We start from the raw sequence: 15,095 nt of genomic DNA, 5'->3' as shown, positions 1-15,095 counted from the left end.
GACGTCCAGACCAGAGTCCTGGACATGCCCTTCGACGGAACAACCTGTTTGGGAAGACAGTGGACGATTCCCTTCAGGCCATCAAGGCGGATACTGAGACGGCCCGGGCCCTTGGAGTCCTGCAGCAACGACGGACGCCCTTTCGGAGCGGCGGAGGCAAGGGCGCCTCCAAAGGTTCCGGCGGCGGTTTCGCTTCCTACCGTCAAGCGGCCCGCTCGTCGTCGCAAGAGGCCTACAGAGGACGAGGCAAGTCTAGCGGACCCCGCCGTCGTCGCCAAGGAGGTCAAGGCGGCAAGGCCGCGTCCAAGCAGGATTGAACCGGCCGTGGGGTCGGGCCCCCACCGAAGCACCCGGGTGGGAGGCCGGCTGGCGGGCTTCGTCAGCGTGTGGGAGTCCATCTCCACCGACCGTTGGGTGCTGGACGCCCTGGCCCGGGGCCACGCGCTCGAGTTTCAAAGAAGGTGCCCGCGCGTCCCCCCCGTGGCCAGGAAAGAACTTCACGTCCCTCAACTTCTCCTGGAGGTAAAGGCGATGCTCAGAAAGGGCGCCATCGAACTCGTCCCAAAGAGGCTTCGGGGCTCCGGAGTCTACTCGCGATACTTCCTCGTGAAGAAGAAGACGGGAGGATGGCGCCCCATCCTGGACCTGCGACGGCTGAACAAGTTCATCAAGGCGCAGAAGTTCCGGATGGTCACCCTCCAGCACGTCCTGGGTCAACTGGAGGAAGGAGACTTCCTATCGTCGTTGGATTTGGAGGATGCCTACTTCTACATTCCCATCCTAAAGGGGCACCGAAAATTCCTCAGGTTCGTGGTCCAAGGGCGTCATTACCAGTTCAAAGCCCTTCCCTTCGGACTACGGTCGGCACCCAGGGTATTCACCAAGTGCCTCGCACCGGTGGCGGCGCAGCTGCGCCGCGAGGGGATTCACGTCTACCCCTACCTGGACGACTGGCTCATCCGCGCCAAGACGAAGGAGCTCGCCGTGGTCCACACGGCAAGGACCGTCCAACTCCTCACGGACCTGGGATTCTCCGTGAACTACGCCAAATCCCACCTGGTGCCCTCGCAAGTCGCACTGTTTCTGGGAGCGAGGCTCGACACAGTGTCCCTTCTGGCCTCCCCGTCGGAGGAGAGGACCAGGACCATCTTGGGCAAGGTGCAACGGATGTTGGTGGCCGACGCGGCCAAAGTGAGATCCATCAAGTCCCTCCTCGGGATGATGTCTTCCTGCATCTACCTCATTCCCATGTGCAGGCTCCGGATGCGCCCGTTGCAAGAATTCCTGGATGCGCGCTGGATCCAGACGACGGGCAGCTTCGAGGAAAGGATCAAGCTCGACGAGAGTTTCCGACGAGCGATACGGTGGTGGGGCACCCGCGCGCATCTGACGGCGGGCATGGACTTCCAGACCCCAGCCCACCAGGAGACTGTGACCACGGATGCCTCCCTGGAAGGGTGGGGAGCGCACACCGAAAATCTGCACGCGAGGGGACTCTGGCTCCCGACGGAGAAGTCCCTGCATATCAACGTCCTGGAGCTCCGTGCAGTGTTTTGGGCCCTCAGGTCCTTCCTTCCGTCCCTCAAGGGCAAGGTGGTGAGGATCTTCACCGACAACACCACCACCATGTTTTACATCAGGAAACAGGGCGGAACCAGGTCCCCAGCGCTGTCCAAGGAGGCGCAGGACCTGTGGCATTGGGCCGTCGCCCAAGGGATTTTTCTGGTGCCGTTTCATCTGGCAGGGATAAAAAACACCATCGCCGACTCACTCAGCAGGGAGCTGCGCTCGTGCCACGAGTGGGAACTACGGCAGGATCTGGTGGATCGCCTCTTCCGACGGTGGGGCACACCCCAGATCGACCTGTTCGCGACGGCGACGAACACCAAGTGCCGGAGGTTCGCCAGCAGGTTTCCCCAGACGAGGAGCATGGGCGATGCTTTCTCGTTCCCCTGGGAGGGCCTGTTCCTCTACGCGTTCCCTCCCTTGCCTCTGCTAATCCGGCTCGTCAACCAGCTCAAGAGGTCACGGTGCAGGATGATCCTCGTCGCACCTGCGTGGCCGAGGCAGATATGGTTCCCGGACCTTCTGGACTTGTCAGCGTCCCCGCCGATCAAGCTGCCGGCGGACGCGGATCTACTCTCCAGGGAAGGAGGCGCCATCCTCCACCACGACCCGAAGTCGCTGAACTTGCAGGCCTGGCTCCTGCAGCGCTAGAGTTTGGAGGATACGACATACCGGCCGATTGCAGAGAGGTTCTTGCAAAGGCCAGGGCGTCCTCGACTCTTAAATGCTACGGACACAAATGGAAGAGGTTCTCTGTCTGGTGCCACGCACAGAAGATTAACCCTCTACGGATTACGGCTCCCCAAGTACTGCCGTACCTGCTGACGCTGGCCAAAGCTGGTTTGGCACACGCGTCCATCAAGATTCATCTTGCTGCGATCTCCCGATACACCAGAACCACGGGGCGGACGTCCTTGTGGTCTCATCGTCTGGTGAAAGAGTTCATGAAGGGACTGTTCAGATCGTTCCCGCCGGTGAAGGCTCCGGCCCCGGCGTGGGAGCTCAACGTGGTGCTGACCAAGCTCATGGGACCTCCGTTCGAGCCTCTGCACTCGGCCCCGTTGAAGTTTCTATCGTGGAAAACAGCTTTTCTTGTGGCCATCACCTCCGCACGACGAGTGGGAGAGATCCAGGCCCTTTCCTGCAAGGCCCCGTACTTGACTTTCCACGACACGAGGGTAGTGCTCAGGACGCACCCCTCCTTCATGCCCAAGGTACCGTCGGACTTCCATCTCAACGAACCCTTGGTGTTACCTGTGTTCTTCCCGTCGCCTTCGTCGCCGGCTGAAAGGACTTTGCACTCGCTGGATGTAGCTAGAGCGCTGAAGTTCTACGTGGACCGCACGAAGGGGTTTCGGAAGACGTCACAACTCTTTGTGAACTTTGGACCTGTCAATCAGGGGAAGGCTCTCTCGAAGGCTTCCATCTCCAGATGGCTCTCCGGCTGTATCATGTACTGTCACCGGTTGGCAAACCGACCGCTGCCTGGCCGTCCGAGAGCCCATTCCACCAGAGCGATCGCAGCTACCACGGCGTTCCTATCTGGTGTGCCCCTGCTGGACATATGCAGGGCTGCTACGTGGAGGTCGACGCACACCTTCACGAAATTCTACTGCGTCGACCGGGATTCCAGGGAGGAGTCCAGGGTCGGCCAAGCAGTGCTGCGCAACCTGTTCGCCTGAGGTGAGCCTGGTGAGGAGGTAAGATGCTTAATGTTGAGTTGATGTGATGCTTAATGTTGAGCCTTTGCCACCTCCCGTGGTTGTGCATGTGTGTACTGCTATGTATTCTTTATTCATGAGCATGTGAATCCATGCCAGACCCCATGCTGGAGAAGGAACAAGTTACTTACCTGTAACTGTTGTTCTCCAGCATGGGTCTGGCATGGATTCACATGCGAACCCTCCCGCCTACCCCTCTGCGGCTCTTCACTTGGTCATACTGCCACTTCACGTGCTTCCAAATCTGAAGATGGCTGCCAGAGGCGGTGCTTAGGTAGAGGGCAGTCATTGGCTGTGGTCAGTATGACGCAGAGACCAGTGATTGGTTATTACTACGAAAGACAGATCAGAAACGAAACTGATACTGGTTTTTTCTTTACCGAGGATTCCCAGCCTGACGACGGGGAATATTCATGAGCATGTGAATCCATGCCAGACCCATGCTGGAGAACAACAGTTACAGGTAAGTAACTTGTTCCTAATGTCCAAATTAGGTAAATTCTCAATTCACCATGTTATGTCATTCTACCAAGCAAAAGTGGTTCCTATAATATTGTATGGTGCTGAAACTAAACTAATACATAGCTCATCAGTATGGGACATGCTCGAGTCTAAATTTTGGAAAGCATTGCTAAAACTTCCTAACTGTACCCCATTGCCACTCATAAGGTATGAACTTGGTTTGATTACACTTCATGTACAATTAATATGGAAAATGTGTTCATTCCTACGCAAATGTCTTTTAGGTCTTGAACATCGTAATATCTTGAGTCCTGTTGCATACTACCTTGTGAATTCTAACCCATCTTTTTCCACGCACTTGGAGAAACTACGTCTTGAATGCTCTATCTGATGCTTCTATACCTTTACTTGTCCTTTTGACAAATCCAAACCGAGCTAAACTAAAATTGTATCAAAAAGATTGGATATGCACCAGGGATAAATGTTGCACTTACAAGGACTTTGACACTCAGCTATTTGGTCACAAAAGATTCCGGGTAATGTCTGATTACTTACTGAAATTTCCATCACCTTATATAAGGCAACAATATCTGCGTTTCAGGTTTAACCTATATCCGACAATGGAAATCATGGCCAGGAGGGGCTTGGTCACTGATGATTTAAATCATTGTCGCTTCTGCCATGACAAAATGTGTCGTGAGACATTGAAACATTTAATAGTGGTTTGCCCAGCTTTAGTTGTGACAAGAAAGAAACTTTTCAGTAAGCAACTGCAAACATATGTACCTTTGACTGTTGATGAAATCTGGCACAGAATCTTTTCAAGCAACAAGCTGGGACTTAGAATTGCAATTGTACAATTTTTGGATATAGTGTTGTAATTGTTACGAATATTGAAATATGCAACTGTTCAAAAGCTGTGGGAAAAAAAAAGTTTTTTAAAATGTTTCATTTGCAATTTTAATTGTACTATGTATATTGTGCATTGCAAATTGTTCTCAATTGTTCTTAAATAATCGTTATATTGTTATATTTGAAAGGTTGATTTATCAACCAACCAAATAAAGAAAAAAAAAATAATATATAAACACTCTAGAGTTGCTAGCAGTTTTCTAAGTGTTTCAAGCTTTCCAGCATCAGTTAATTAGGAAGAATGTGCTAATTATTACTGACAGCACAACAGGCATGTTTTACATCAACTAACAAGGCAGGATTCACTCCCTCAGTCTGTCCACGATAGCACAGAGGATATGTAACTCGGGCCTCCAAAAAGGAATGCATATCCAATCCCAACATGTTCCAGGGGAGACAACTGCCTAGCAGATACGCTAAGCTGAAGCACATATCAGCCCTCAGAACACGAGTGGGAGATATATTTGGACATTCTAAGCGACATTTGTCCACGTTGGGGGGCAACCAGACATAAATCCATTTGCCATAAGAGCAAATTAAAAATGCCTAAATTACGCCTCCAGGTTCCCACAGAAGGAATCCAAGCGGAACACACTGTGGATCAGTTGGTCTGGAAAATATGCTTATGCTTTTCCTCCAACACCACTATTAATCAAAGTTATCCACCAGATGCACCAGGAGATGTTAGCAAGGATTCTAAAAGCTCAAATATGGACTTGTCAAAGTTGTTTTCCCACTTCCTCAAGTCCATTTGCCCACCAATGAAACTAACATGTCCTTACAACGTGTTGACACAGATTCGGGGATAAACACTACATCCTCAACCTCAAGCAACCAACATAGTTGCTTGGCTCCTGAAATCACAAAGTTTGGACACCTTAATTTGCCTGTCAGATGCATGAAAATTCTAAACAAAGCCTGTAAGCCCATCACTAGAAGCTATTTTAACAAATGGAAAGGATTTGTAGTATGGTGTAGAAACAATCAAATGTCAACCCTATTGACTGTTCACCATCACATATAGTGCACTACCTATTGCACGTATTAGACTTGGGTCTTTTTTTTAAATTCATTAAAAGTCCATCTTGCTACTCTATCTTCTTATACAACCTCATAAAGTTTCTTAATGGAGAGTTCCAGTCATCTGAGCCTTCATGGAAGGAGTAAAACTACTTTACTCCATAATTGCAAACCCACCCCCAGGTTGGTATTTACATATTGTCCTAAGCAAGCTCATGGGCCCCCCTGTTGAGCTAATCCATAAAGTAAGCTTCAAAGATCTCATTTACAAGGTTGCTTTTTTCATAGCGATTACATCTATTCTGCGAATAAGTGAGCTTCAGGCATTGTCCGGGACAGACACCTTTGTCACAATACATAAAAACACGGGGGGTCTTAAGAACACACCCATAATTCTTTCTTTCAAAATTCAGGGGAAGAGCGCTCCACACACTGGATGTTCAAAGGGCAGTCATGTACTACCTAAATAAGATTAAACCTTTCAGGAAAACGGGAACAATTCTTTGTTTTCTTAGCATCCGTCAGAGAAGCGCACCCTTTCTCAGAGGCTACTATCTCTAGATGGATCTTAAGATGCACTTTTACACACTTGTCAAACAAGACACTGCCATTTATGCCTAAGACACACTCCACTTGTGGTACAGGGGTTACGTTATCATTAATCGCTACTGTGCGACGAGAAGCTATCTGCAAGGCTGCACATGGAGTCCAGTACACACGTTAACACAACATTATTGTATTGACACTCAGGCCAGGAATGACTCATAGGTAGGAAAAGCAGTGCTAAAACATGTGTTTGCTTCGGTTCCTTCTATCAACCCACCGCCGCCTTTTGGTACTGCTTGCTAGTCTATGCAAAGCATGTGATTCTAAGCAGATCCACAAACCTCAGAAGACAAACATTACATACCTGTAATCATCTTTCTGATGCTTGGATCTGCTTAAATTCACATGCACCCACCCCAGCCTCTCCTCCTTGGGCGTAAAAGCACCATAGACAACATGTTTACTATGTGAGGTTTTTTCAAACAATTCTTCACATTAAGACTTACACTCCACGTAAAATCATGTCAGAAAAATAACACCTGAGGACCTCGACGCGTGAGGGATCATGGGTACAGTACATGTCACAGTAGGGATAGTATTACAGGAATGCCCAGTCGACGTCCATTTTTTAAATAAAAAATAAATGATCTAATACTGTGCACCAACCACTCGATGTGGTTGATGAAAAGCATGTGAATCTAAGCAGGTACTAGCATCAGAAAGATAATTACATGTATGTAATGTTTGTCTTAGGGTGATGGTATCTTGTAAATCTTGGGGTTCTTACTAGGAATTCACAGAATTGTAGAGGCTTAAGTGTTTTTGTATTTCGATTTTGTGAGGTTGCTGCTATGTTTGGTGTGTATCGACAGCCCATGTGTCCTGCAAGATGCTGATTTCTTTTCTTTGCTTGTGTGTCTTGCAGTGAAGAAGGACTTAACCTGCACAATTCTTCCTACCCTGCTCCATCCGGCGAGACCGACGATCTGGAAAGAACAACGTGCCGCTCCCTGCCTTCCATGCCTCCCTGCGATCACTGCCCTGTCGCATATACCAGTACACAGTCTCCGGAGGACCCCCCTGCCCACCCCTCCAGTAGCACCAGCACCCCTTCCCCCCATTCGTCCCCCAGCTACTTTGGAGCCGTGGGACGCCTGGCTCGTGGAGAGTCAGTTCGCATCCTGGCCCGGCGAGAGACTCTGGATGGGACTGTGCAGTACCTGGTGGAGTGGGGAGATGGCAGCGTTCTCTGAGGGAAGGGAGGCAAGCCTCACACTGAATGAGAGTTCCATTTAGCACTTTGACATATGGCACTTGGGGCGGAGGACGCCCCACAGAAGTCTTCCTCTTCTATTACGGCGACTGCCATTCGTTGTTTTGGAAAACTATGAAAGAAATTTAGATAGATTCAAGAGAGTGTCAGGAAGGAAACGTTTCTATCTCTTGAGTTGGAAGAGATGCTGCCCTCTTTACTGACCTGTACAAGCAAAAGGGCATATTAGACTCCTTACGAGGGAATCTCATAAGAGAGGCAAAGGCTGATGGCAAACGACTGGACAGGAGAGCGATGGATGGGAATGAGTGGGGAAGAGAGGCATTTACTAAAGAGAGCAATTGAAGAGAAAGGGAGGAGTAAAAAGAAAGGATAGGAGGGTGAAGAAACAGAGTGAAAAGAAGAAAGGCAAGAGACCAATGAGCAACATAGTAAGAGCGAGAGAGAATAAGGGCATGAAAGAGGCTAGTAGAAGAGAGAGGCAACAAAGCAGTAAGAAAATGGAATCATATGGGGAAAGTCCGCATGGGAAGACCTCTTTAGATCAAGAGAAGGGGGTTAGCCAGACAATGATGGGAAAGACTGCTGGATAGTGAAGAGAGACAGAATGTGATGGGGAAAAGACAAGGTAAATGCCAGGGGCAAGTTACAAATGCAGAGAAAGAAGTAGAAAGTGAAAGGTAGGTGTGAGGGGGGAAAAAAGAGATAGATATAGGGAATGTTAAGTGGGAGAGTTGACGTACTGGCAAGGCAAGAGGGAGAACAAGTGAAAGGTTAAGTGAGGCTGAGAGATGTGGCGAGGGGGAGGTATGGCATTATGGTAAGGGATACAGAGTGATCATTGGGCCCACGGATACAAAAGAAAAGAATGTAATGGAGGTTGAAGGAAGGGGTAGTGAGAGAGGTTCCTGGGAAAGAAAACCGTGGAATAAAGGAAATGAGAGAGAAAGGGAAATGGGAATGTGGCAGACTGAAGGAGCAAAAGAGGCTTTGTAGAGGGGCAAGGAGGGTGGACAAATGAACGAGGAGAGTAGACGAAAGAGTGACAGAAAGGGAGAGAGGCAGAATGGAAGCTGAACAAGAAGAGAAAGTGAAGAACCTGGGAACTGACCCAGACTGGGCTGCTGCTTCGCACATGCTACACGCCAGGCTTTTTCACAGGCAGGAATGGGGAATGATGTCCGGCTGACACTCGTGGCTTTTCCTAAGAAGCGAGGGTGCCCTTGCAAGCTTTAATCTACAGTGAATCGGAGTGCAGCTTCATCCTGGTGCATCTGGTTCTTCCTGGGATGGGGCGGGCCATTATGTTTGCGTGCTTCACTCTTTCACGGGTATTGTGCTCGCACCAGCATAAAGTGTGCTCACATGCTTCACTCTTTCACGGGTATTGTGCTCGCACTCTTGGCTCTTCCAGCATAAAGTGTGCTCACGTGCTTCACTCTTTCACGGGTATTGTGCTCGCACTCTTGGCTCTTACAGCATAAAGTGTGCTCACGTGCTTCACTCTTTCACGGGTATTGTGCTCGCACTCTTGGCTCTTCCAGCATAAAGTGTGCTCACATGCTTCACTCTTTCACGGTTATTGTGCTCGAACTCTTGGCTCTTCCAGCATGAAGTGTGCTCACATGCTTCACTCTTTCACAGGTATTGTGCTCAAACTCTTGGCTCTTCCAGCATAAAGTGTGCTCACATGCTTCACTCTTTCACAGGTATTGTGCTCGCACTCTTGGCTCTTCCAGCATGTAGTGTGCTCACATGCTTCACTCTTTCACGGGTATTGTGCTCGAACTCTTGGCTCTTCCAGGATAAAGTGTTCTCACATGCTGCACTCTTTGACGGGTATTGTGCTCGCACTCTTGGCTCTTCCAGCATAAAGTGTGCTCACATGCTTCACTCTTTCACGGGTATTGTGCTCGCACTCTTGGCTCTTCCAGCATAAAGTGTGCTCACATGCTTCACTCTTTCACGGGCATTGTGCTCGCACTCTTGGCTCTTCCAGCATAAAGTGTGCTCACATGCTTCACTCTTTCACGGGCATTGTGCTCGCACTCTTGGCTCTTCCAGCATAAAGTGTGCTCACATGCTTCACTCTTTCACGGGCATTGTGCTCGCACTCTTGGCTCTTCCAGCATAAAGTGTGCTCACATGCTTCACTCTTTCACGGGTATTGTGCTCGCACTCTTGGCTCTTCCAGCATAAAGTGTGCTCACATGCTTCACTCTTTCACGGGTATTGTGCTTGCACTCTTGGCTCTTCCAGCATGTAGTGTGCTCACACACATCACGCTTTCACAGGTATTCTGCTCACATTCTTAGCTCTTCCAACATGTATTGCGTTTGCACGATTCACCGTTCCAGGGGGTATTGTGCTCATACTTGCACTTCTTTCATAGTTTGTCGTCTCCATAGATGTCTCTTCTTGGGGATATTTTTGTACACAAGTGTTTTTTTATGGCTTTTGTGCTTACACTTGTCTCTACCTGGGGGTATTATGCTCACACTCATGCCTCTTACTGGCGATATTCTCTTCACACTTGTGCCTCTTTCAAGGGAATTGTGCTCACACGTGTAACTTACAGGGTGTATTGTATTCACACTCGTGTCTCTTCTAGGGTGTGTTATGGTCACATTTGTATAGCTCGTTCCTGGAGTATTGTGCTTAGAGTCGCGTCCCTTCCAGGAGCTATTGTGCTCACACTGTTGTTTGGTCAGCTGGGGTCTATGGACCATGTTGCTTTCAGGGGTTTTTGCTGTTGCTATTTAGTGGTGGGGAGGCGGCACTGCATAGGTACATACGCCCACCCTTGGCGGCATGTCGTGTTTGCACTGTTATTTTTGGGGACTTAGTTCCCGTATCCTGTTTTGTTCTGCCAGTGCACTGCCTTACATTCTCTCACCCTCATTCTCTGGATTTGTCTTGATTTTATACCTTGGAATAAACGTTGGTCACAACATTCTTGTCTAACCCCTCTTAAGGGGTAGGAGGTTAACAGAAATCGATTGCTGGGTACAGAGGTGTGAACCTCCCACTAAAAAAAGAAAAATCCCAGGAATGCTGTGGCCAGCTTATTTTCTGCCAGTATAAAAGCTTTCTCTATGGGTAGGCTGGGTTCTTTGGATGCTGTGACCTCTGACTCTTTCTCAGGGTAGGCTTTGAGCCTTGTGCTGCCACTTCTGACTTTTCTGCAGAGTTGGCTGCAAGTCTTCTGCTGGTACTCTGGAGCTGGGCGTCTTGTGTCATTACTCGCGCCTCTCTGGTTCGGCTAGAAGCTTCGTTTAGTACTTTGCCTTCCAGTAGAATTATTTTTTTACTTGCTCTTTCACTTGACAGGAGCCCAGCACATGGTTCTTGCTTTTAAGGATTTCTTTTGTTGTTTAGGGTATAGTGCTCACATGTTGCCCCTCCCACAGCAGGACATCCATGGTGAGGCACTCTTTCCCTTTTCCTCTACAGGTTTGGCTGACATTTGTCTTGGCAGACTTCACTGGCACTGGTCTCTCTCTAGGCTGCAGGTGGATATGGCTGGTTCCCTTGCTTCCTTCTCATCAGGGCTGGCTTTATGCCAGTCCTCTTGCTGTTTGCTCGACCAGGCGGATATTGTCCTGGCAATATCATCTCTTCAAGAGTAGGGTGTGTTTTGTACTGGCACTTTACCTCTGCAGGATATGGCTGGCTCTCTCATCTTGTCAGCAGGGTAGGATGGGTCGGTATTCTGCTCCCACGCCAGCTTGATCCTCAGCAGGTTGGGGACTTGGCTGGCTTGTCTGATCTTTATGGGGTGGGCATTGTGTGTGTGCGCATAGGATCTTCTGTGAAAGGTGAGTATTCTGCTTCTATTCTGAGCTCTTACTTGACGTGTGTGTAGTATTGTGCCTACACTCCCTGGGGTTGCTGAGACTCCCTTGGGGTACTATGCATGCACTGTTGACTAGTCCTTGGGCTTCACATGTTGTGTTTTTCTTGGTGGATGGCTTTTTTGCTGAACTCCTTGGCTCACTTTGGGGGTGATTATTATATTTCTACAGCAGACGCTTCCTTCGGTTGGAGATTAAAAGCTTACACAGTTGACTTTATTGGGTGTGGGCAGTGTGTCAGCTTTATCCTCTATGCTTTCCCTGGGACGGGGGATGAGGGGGTTAGATCTGAATCACTACGCTCCACTATGCTCCTAGGGCTACTTTGGTGGCGGTGCAACTTTATACCCTTAGCTTTTCCTGTAGGGAAACAAATAATGGGTATTCTGCCATTTACCTTGGTGCTTCCTGGGTGGTGTATTCTAAAGGTCTTGAATCTTACTTTGGGGGCATCTCAGGAAGATGGGTATCCAGGTATGATACTTGGCTCTTCCTTGGAGAAGGTTTAGGAGGGGTATTGATAGTTTGCTAAGACCCTTGGTTCTTCATGGGTGGTGTAGTCTACTAAAAGCCTTGGAGCTTAATGTGGGGGTAGGAACTATTCAGTATGATACTTGCCTCTTCCTTGGAGGGAGAGTAGGAGGAATATTGGTATTTTGCTAAAACCCTTGGTGGGATATGAGTATTCTGTTAAGACCCTGTATTCTTTTGGGGATGTGGAGGTATGTGTGTATTCTGCAAAGATTCTAGGCACTTCCATGAAGGGGGGTGGGGGTATTCTGCGAAGACTCTCGGCTCTTCTGTGGGAGAGGTGGGGGTGCAGTGGCGAGGTATTTTGTTATTATCTGCGTCTCTTCCTTGGGAGGGGATTTCTGCTCAGGTCTGTGGCGCTTCCTTGGTATGTATAGGGATTTTAATATTGCATTTACACTTTAGACTGTTCCTTGGGGATTTGCATTGTGCTTACAGCCTTGCTGCTTCGTTTGTGTGTGTATATGTGTGTTTGGAGGTGTTTGTGTGGTGTTTTGGCACTGCCCTTCTTGATTGGTTGTTTCTGCTGAAGGTTTCTTGTTCGACCGTTTGATTGCCCTCATGGATCTGTGTCTTCCTTAGGGATTCCAAATGTGTTTTTGTTTGATTGCTCCTTGCAGAAGTAGGGAAGGAGTGCGTGACACAGGGTCAGAAAGGAATGTCTGTCAACTGTCAGCCTTGCTCAACATAATAAGATTGTGAATGTAGCTTATAGCGCCAAAGTACTTCTCCTGTAAGTGGAGAAGCCAGCTTCGCTGGGGCTGACTGTGCCAGGTCAAGGCACAGGCTGTGTAGATAGTTGTTTGCAACAAAGGTTTATTTTGGTATTACTTTTTGTTTTTATTTTTTTAAAGATATTTAATAAATGTAAATGCCTGCGGTGAAGAAGCTGATGAACCTTCTTCTCTGGTCTTGAAAAGTTTACTGTTCATTCCCTGAAAATGACGGCTGAGAAGAAGTACTGGCCACATGAAAGCACTTTGAAGATGTACACCAGTGACCTGGAAACACACACTGCCTGGATACAAAAGTGGACATGGACTCACAATGGGTCCATAGGACAGATCTTGCGACATTGGGGGCATAGATGTCGATGACCCCTTGCAGTGTTTTGGGACCATCAGTAACATGAGTGACCTGGATCTGGTCATGCAATAACATTGGGTTGTACTTTGCAGTGAGACACAAACTATTTTGCAGTAGGTGAGCACAGACCATGGCAGTCCGAATTGCAACACAGTATACCAACACCATCTGCTTCAGGAAGTCTGTACTGTGCAACAGAATGTGATGTGAATAATAATGTCTTACTGGAAGTCAGTGTGTGCAACAGGAAGTCAAAACTAAATTGCAGTACAAGACACTGGATTCCAGAAGGGTCATCTTGCATTATATCACTGCAAAGTGCAGGAAGTTCATCCACTTGTTGCAATAAATCACCGCGCACCACAGCAGAAGTTACTATATTGTAATGAAGTGACAATCTGTTAGAATAAGCTAATCAAGGTGTGCATCACAACATTCATACTGTTCTGCAGGAAATCAAAGCAGTTTGCTAAAGGGAAGCTGATACCACAGTGCATTAAGTCAAGACATTCTTGACCGGAAATCATTGAGTTATTGCAGGAAATCAAGACCGTTTTATAAAGCAAGCCCAAACCGCGCTGTAGTCAATTACACCGGGGTACAGACAGATCTGTATTGCAGTATATCACAGCGCTCTGTATCTGCCAGTCCGCTACATGGAGTTCATACCTTATCTCAGAAAATCAACAGCTTGCCACAGGAAGTCAATATCTTACTGCAGTAAATTGTATTGGAACAGAAATTAGTGTGCTCCAGAAATGTGTATGGTATTGACATAAATCACAGTTAAAGATAAAGTGATATTTCATAGTGTTCCAGAAAGTCTATAACATAGCGCGGTACCTCAAGACTGTGCTACAGGAAGTCTGTAGTGTACTGTAGTTAATAAAGACAATGCTACAAGAAGTTGATACCTTGACAAAGTGAATCCAATCCATGCTACAGGGAGTGATAATGTAGAGCAGTAATCAAAACAGTGGTACAGGAAGTTGATGGCAAAATGCAGTGAAGCAAGAAGGTGTGCTACAGTAAGATGGCACTGTTCTGTGTTAAATCCAAGAAGGCTATGTGAAATACATACGGTATTGCAGTACGATAAGCCATTTTGCAACAATTATTAGTAAATGACATCATTAAGTCAGTGTTCTACAGGGCGTTAATACCGCATTGCAGTAAATGAAGGCTGGGCCCTACATGGGGTTGATAATGTATAGGAAATATGTTCTGTTTTGCAGTGTGTCTTGACAACGGAACATGGCAGCCAAAGCCTACAATGCAGTACTTTGAAATATGTTTGCTTGACTAGCAATGTCACGATAAATGCATCCATCACCTTTGGCCTTTCCAGCCCTTCTAGAATGTTGGAATATTGGGGCTGCGTAGCACTGGATTCCATAACAGGATACATAGCTACGTGCCTCTGCTGTGATCAGCCACAGAAGTCTTCAGAGTTGCTTTCCCAACAGGCAAGAGCTAGGAAATTGTGTGTGCACTTTCTGGCAGCATTTAGACTGTTCCATTAATGAGATGTTTGGGGACGTCCTTAAGACAAAGTATGCCACAAACGGGTTTCCGTGCATTACAATATGTTTTGCAGGCTGCTGCATGAAGAATGGTAAAGCTGTAGCGGAAGGGCACACCACGTTTCCACAGGCTACATTTTGTCCTTGTTGGGCTCCTGGTGGATGGCTCCTGTCACAGCCCCTTCTTGTAAACTGTGTTGGAAATGATGGCACACTGCCCTGCAAATCTATGTCAGAACTCTGGCAAACCATGTGACACGAAAACTGTGACCTCTTGTGAATGTTCGCTGTACTGTTTGTGTGTAGGAGACTATAGAGAATATTCTGGGGTACACAATAAAGTTTCTTGCTAAAACAAATTTATTCCGTGAGCGTTATTCTGAACATACTCTGGTGATGTGTTCCCATTCGGGTCTTAGGAAAGTGTGACACCATAAGATAATTTGCTGTGCATGCGTGAGAGGGGCACAGACAGCCAGGGATGGGGGTGGGAGGGGAACTGTACAGGACAGCTGGTTATTAATTTGTTTATAATGTGCCAACTGCAAATGCAGTTGTGTTGCAGTACCTAAGGGCGACAAAAGATAGAGGAGGATGGGGA

General features: G+C 47.9%; 1 protein-coding gene across 7 annotated transcripts in view; it reads left to right on the top strand.

Annotated features, from left to right (window-relative positions):
* The window catches only part of PHF1 (PHD finger protein 1), a 706,671-nt gene extending 691,818 nt beyond the window's left edge, over window positions 1-14,853 (top strand). For 6 of the 7 annotated variants that reach the window (XM_069635206.1, XM_069635209.1, XM_069635210.1 and 3 more), the window contains one exon: window positions 7,153-14,853. In XM_069635206.1, the coding sequence (XP_069491307.1) occupies window positions 7,153-7,480 (328 nt within the window). In that variant the 3' untranslated portion in view covers window positions 7,481-14,853. The remainder of the gene's footprint in view (window positions 1-7,152) is intronic. The other variant, XR_011283212.1, reaches the window with a different exon arrangement.
* The last annotated feature ends 242 nt before the right edge of the window (window positions 14,854-15,095 follow it).

The sequence above is a fragment of the Ambystoma mexicanum genome, chromosome 13, assembly GCF_040938575.1.
Source record: "Ambystoma mexicanum isolate Mex_15411 chromosome 13, UKY_AmexF1_1, whole genome shotgun sequence".
NCBI classification, from domain to species: Eukaryota; Metazoa; Chordata; class Amphibia; order Caudata; family Ambystomatidae; genus Ambystoma; species Ambystoma mexicanum.
Note: the sequence above shows the minus strand (reverse complement) of the source record. Positions and strands in the feature narration are given on the sequence as shown.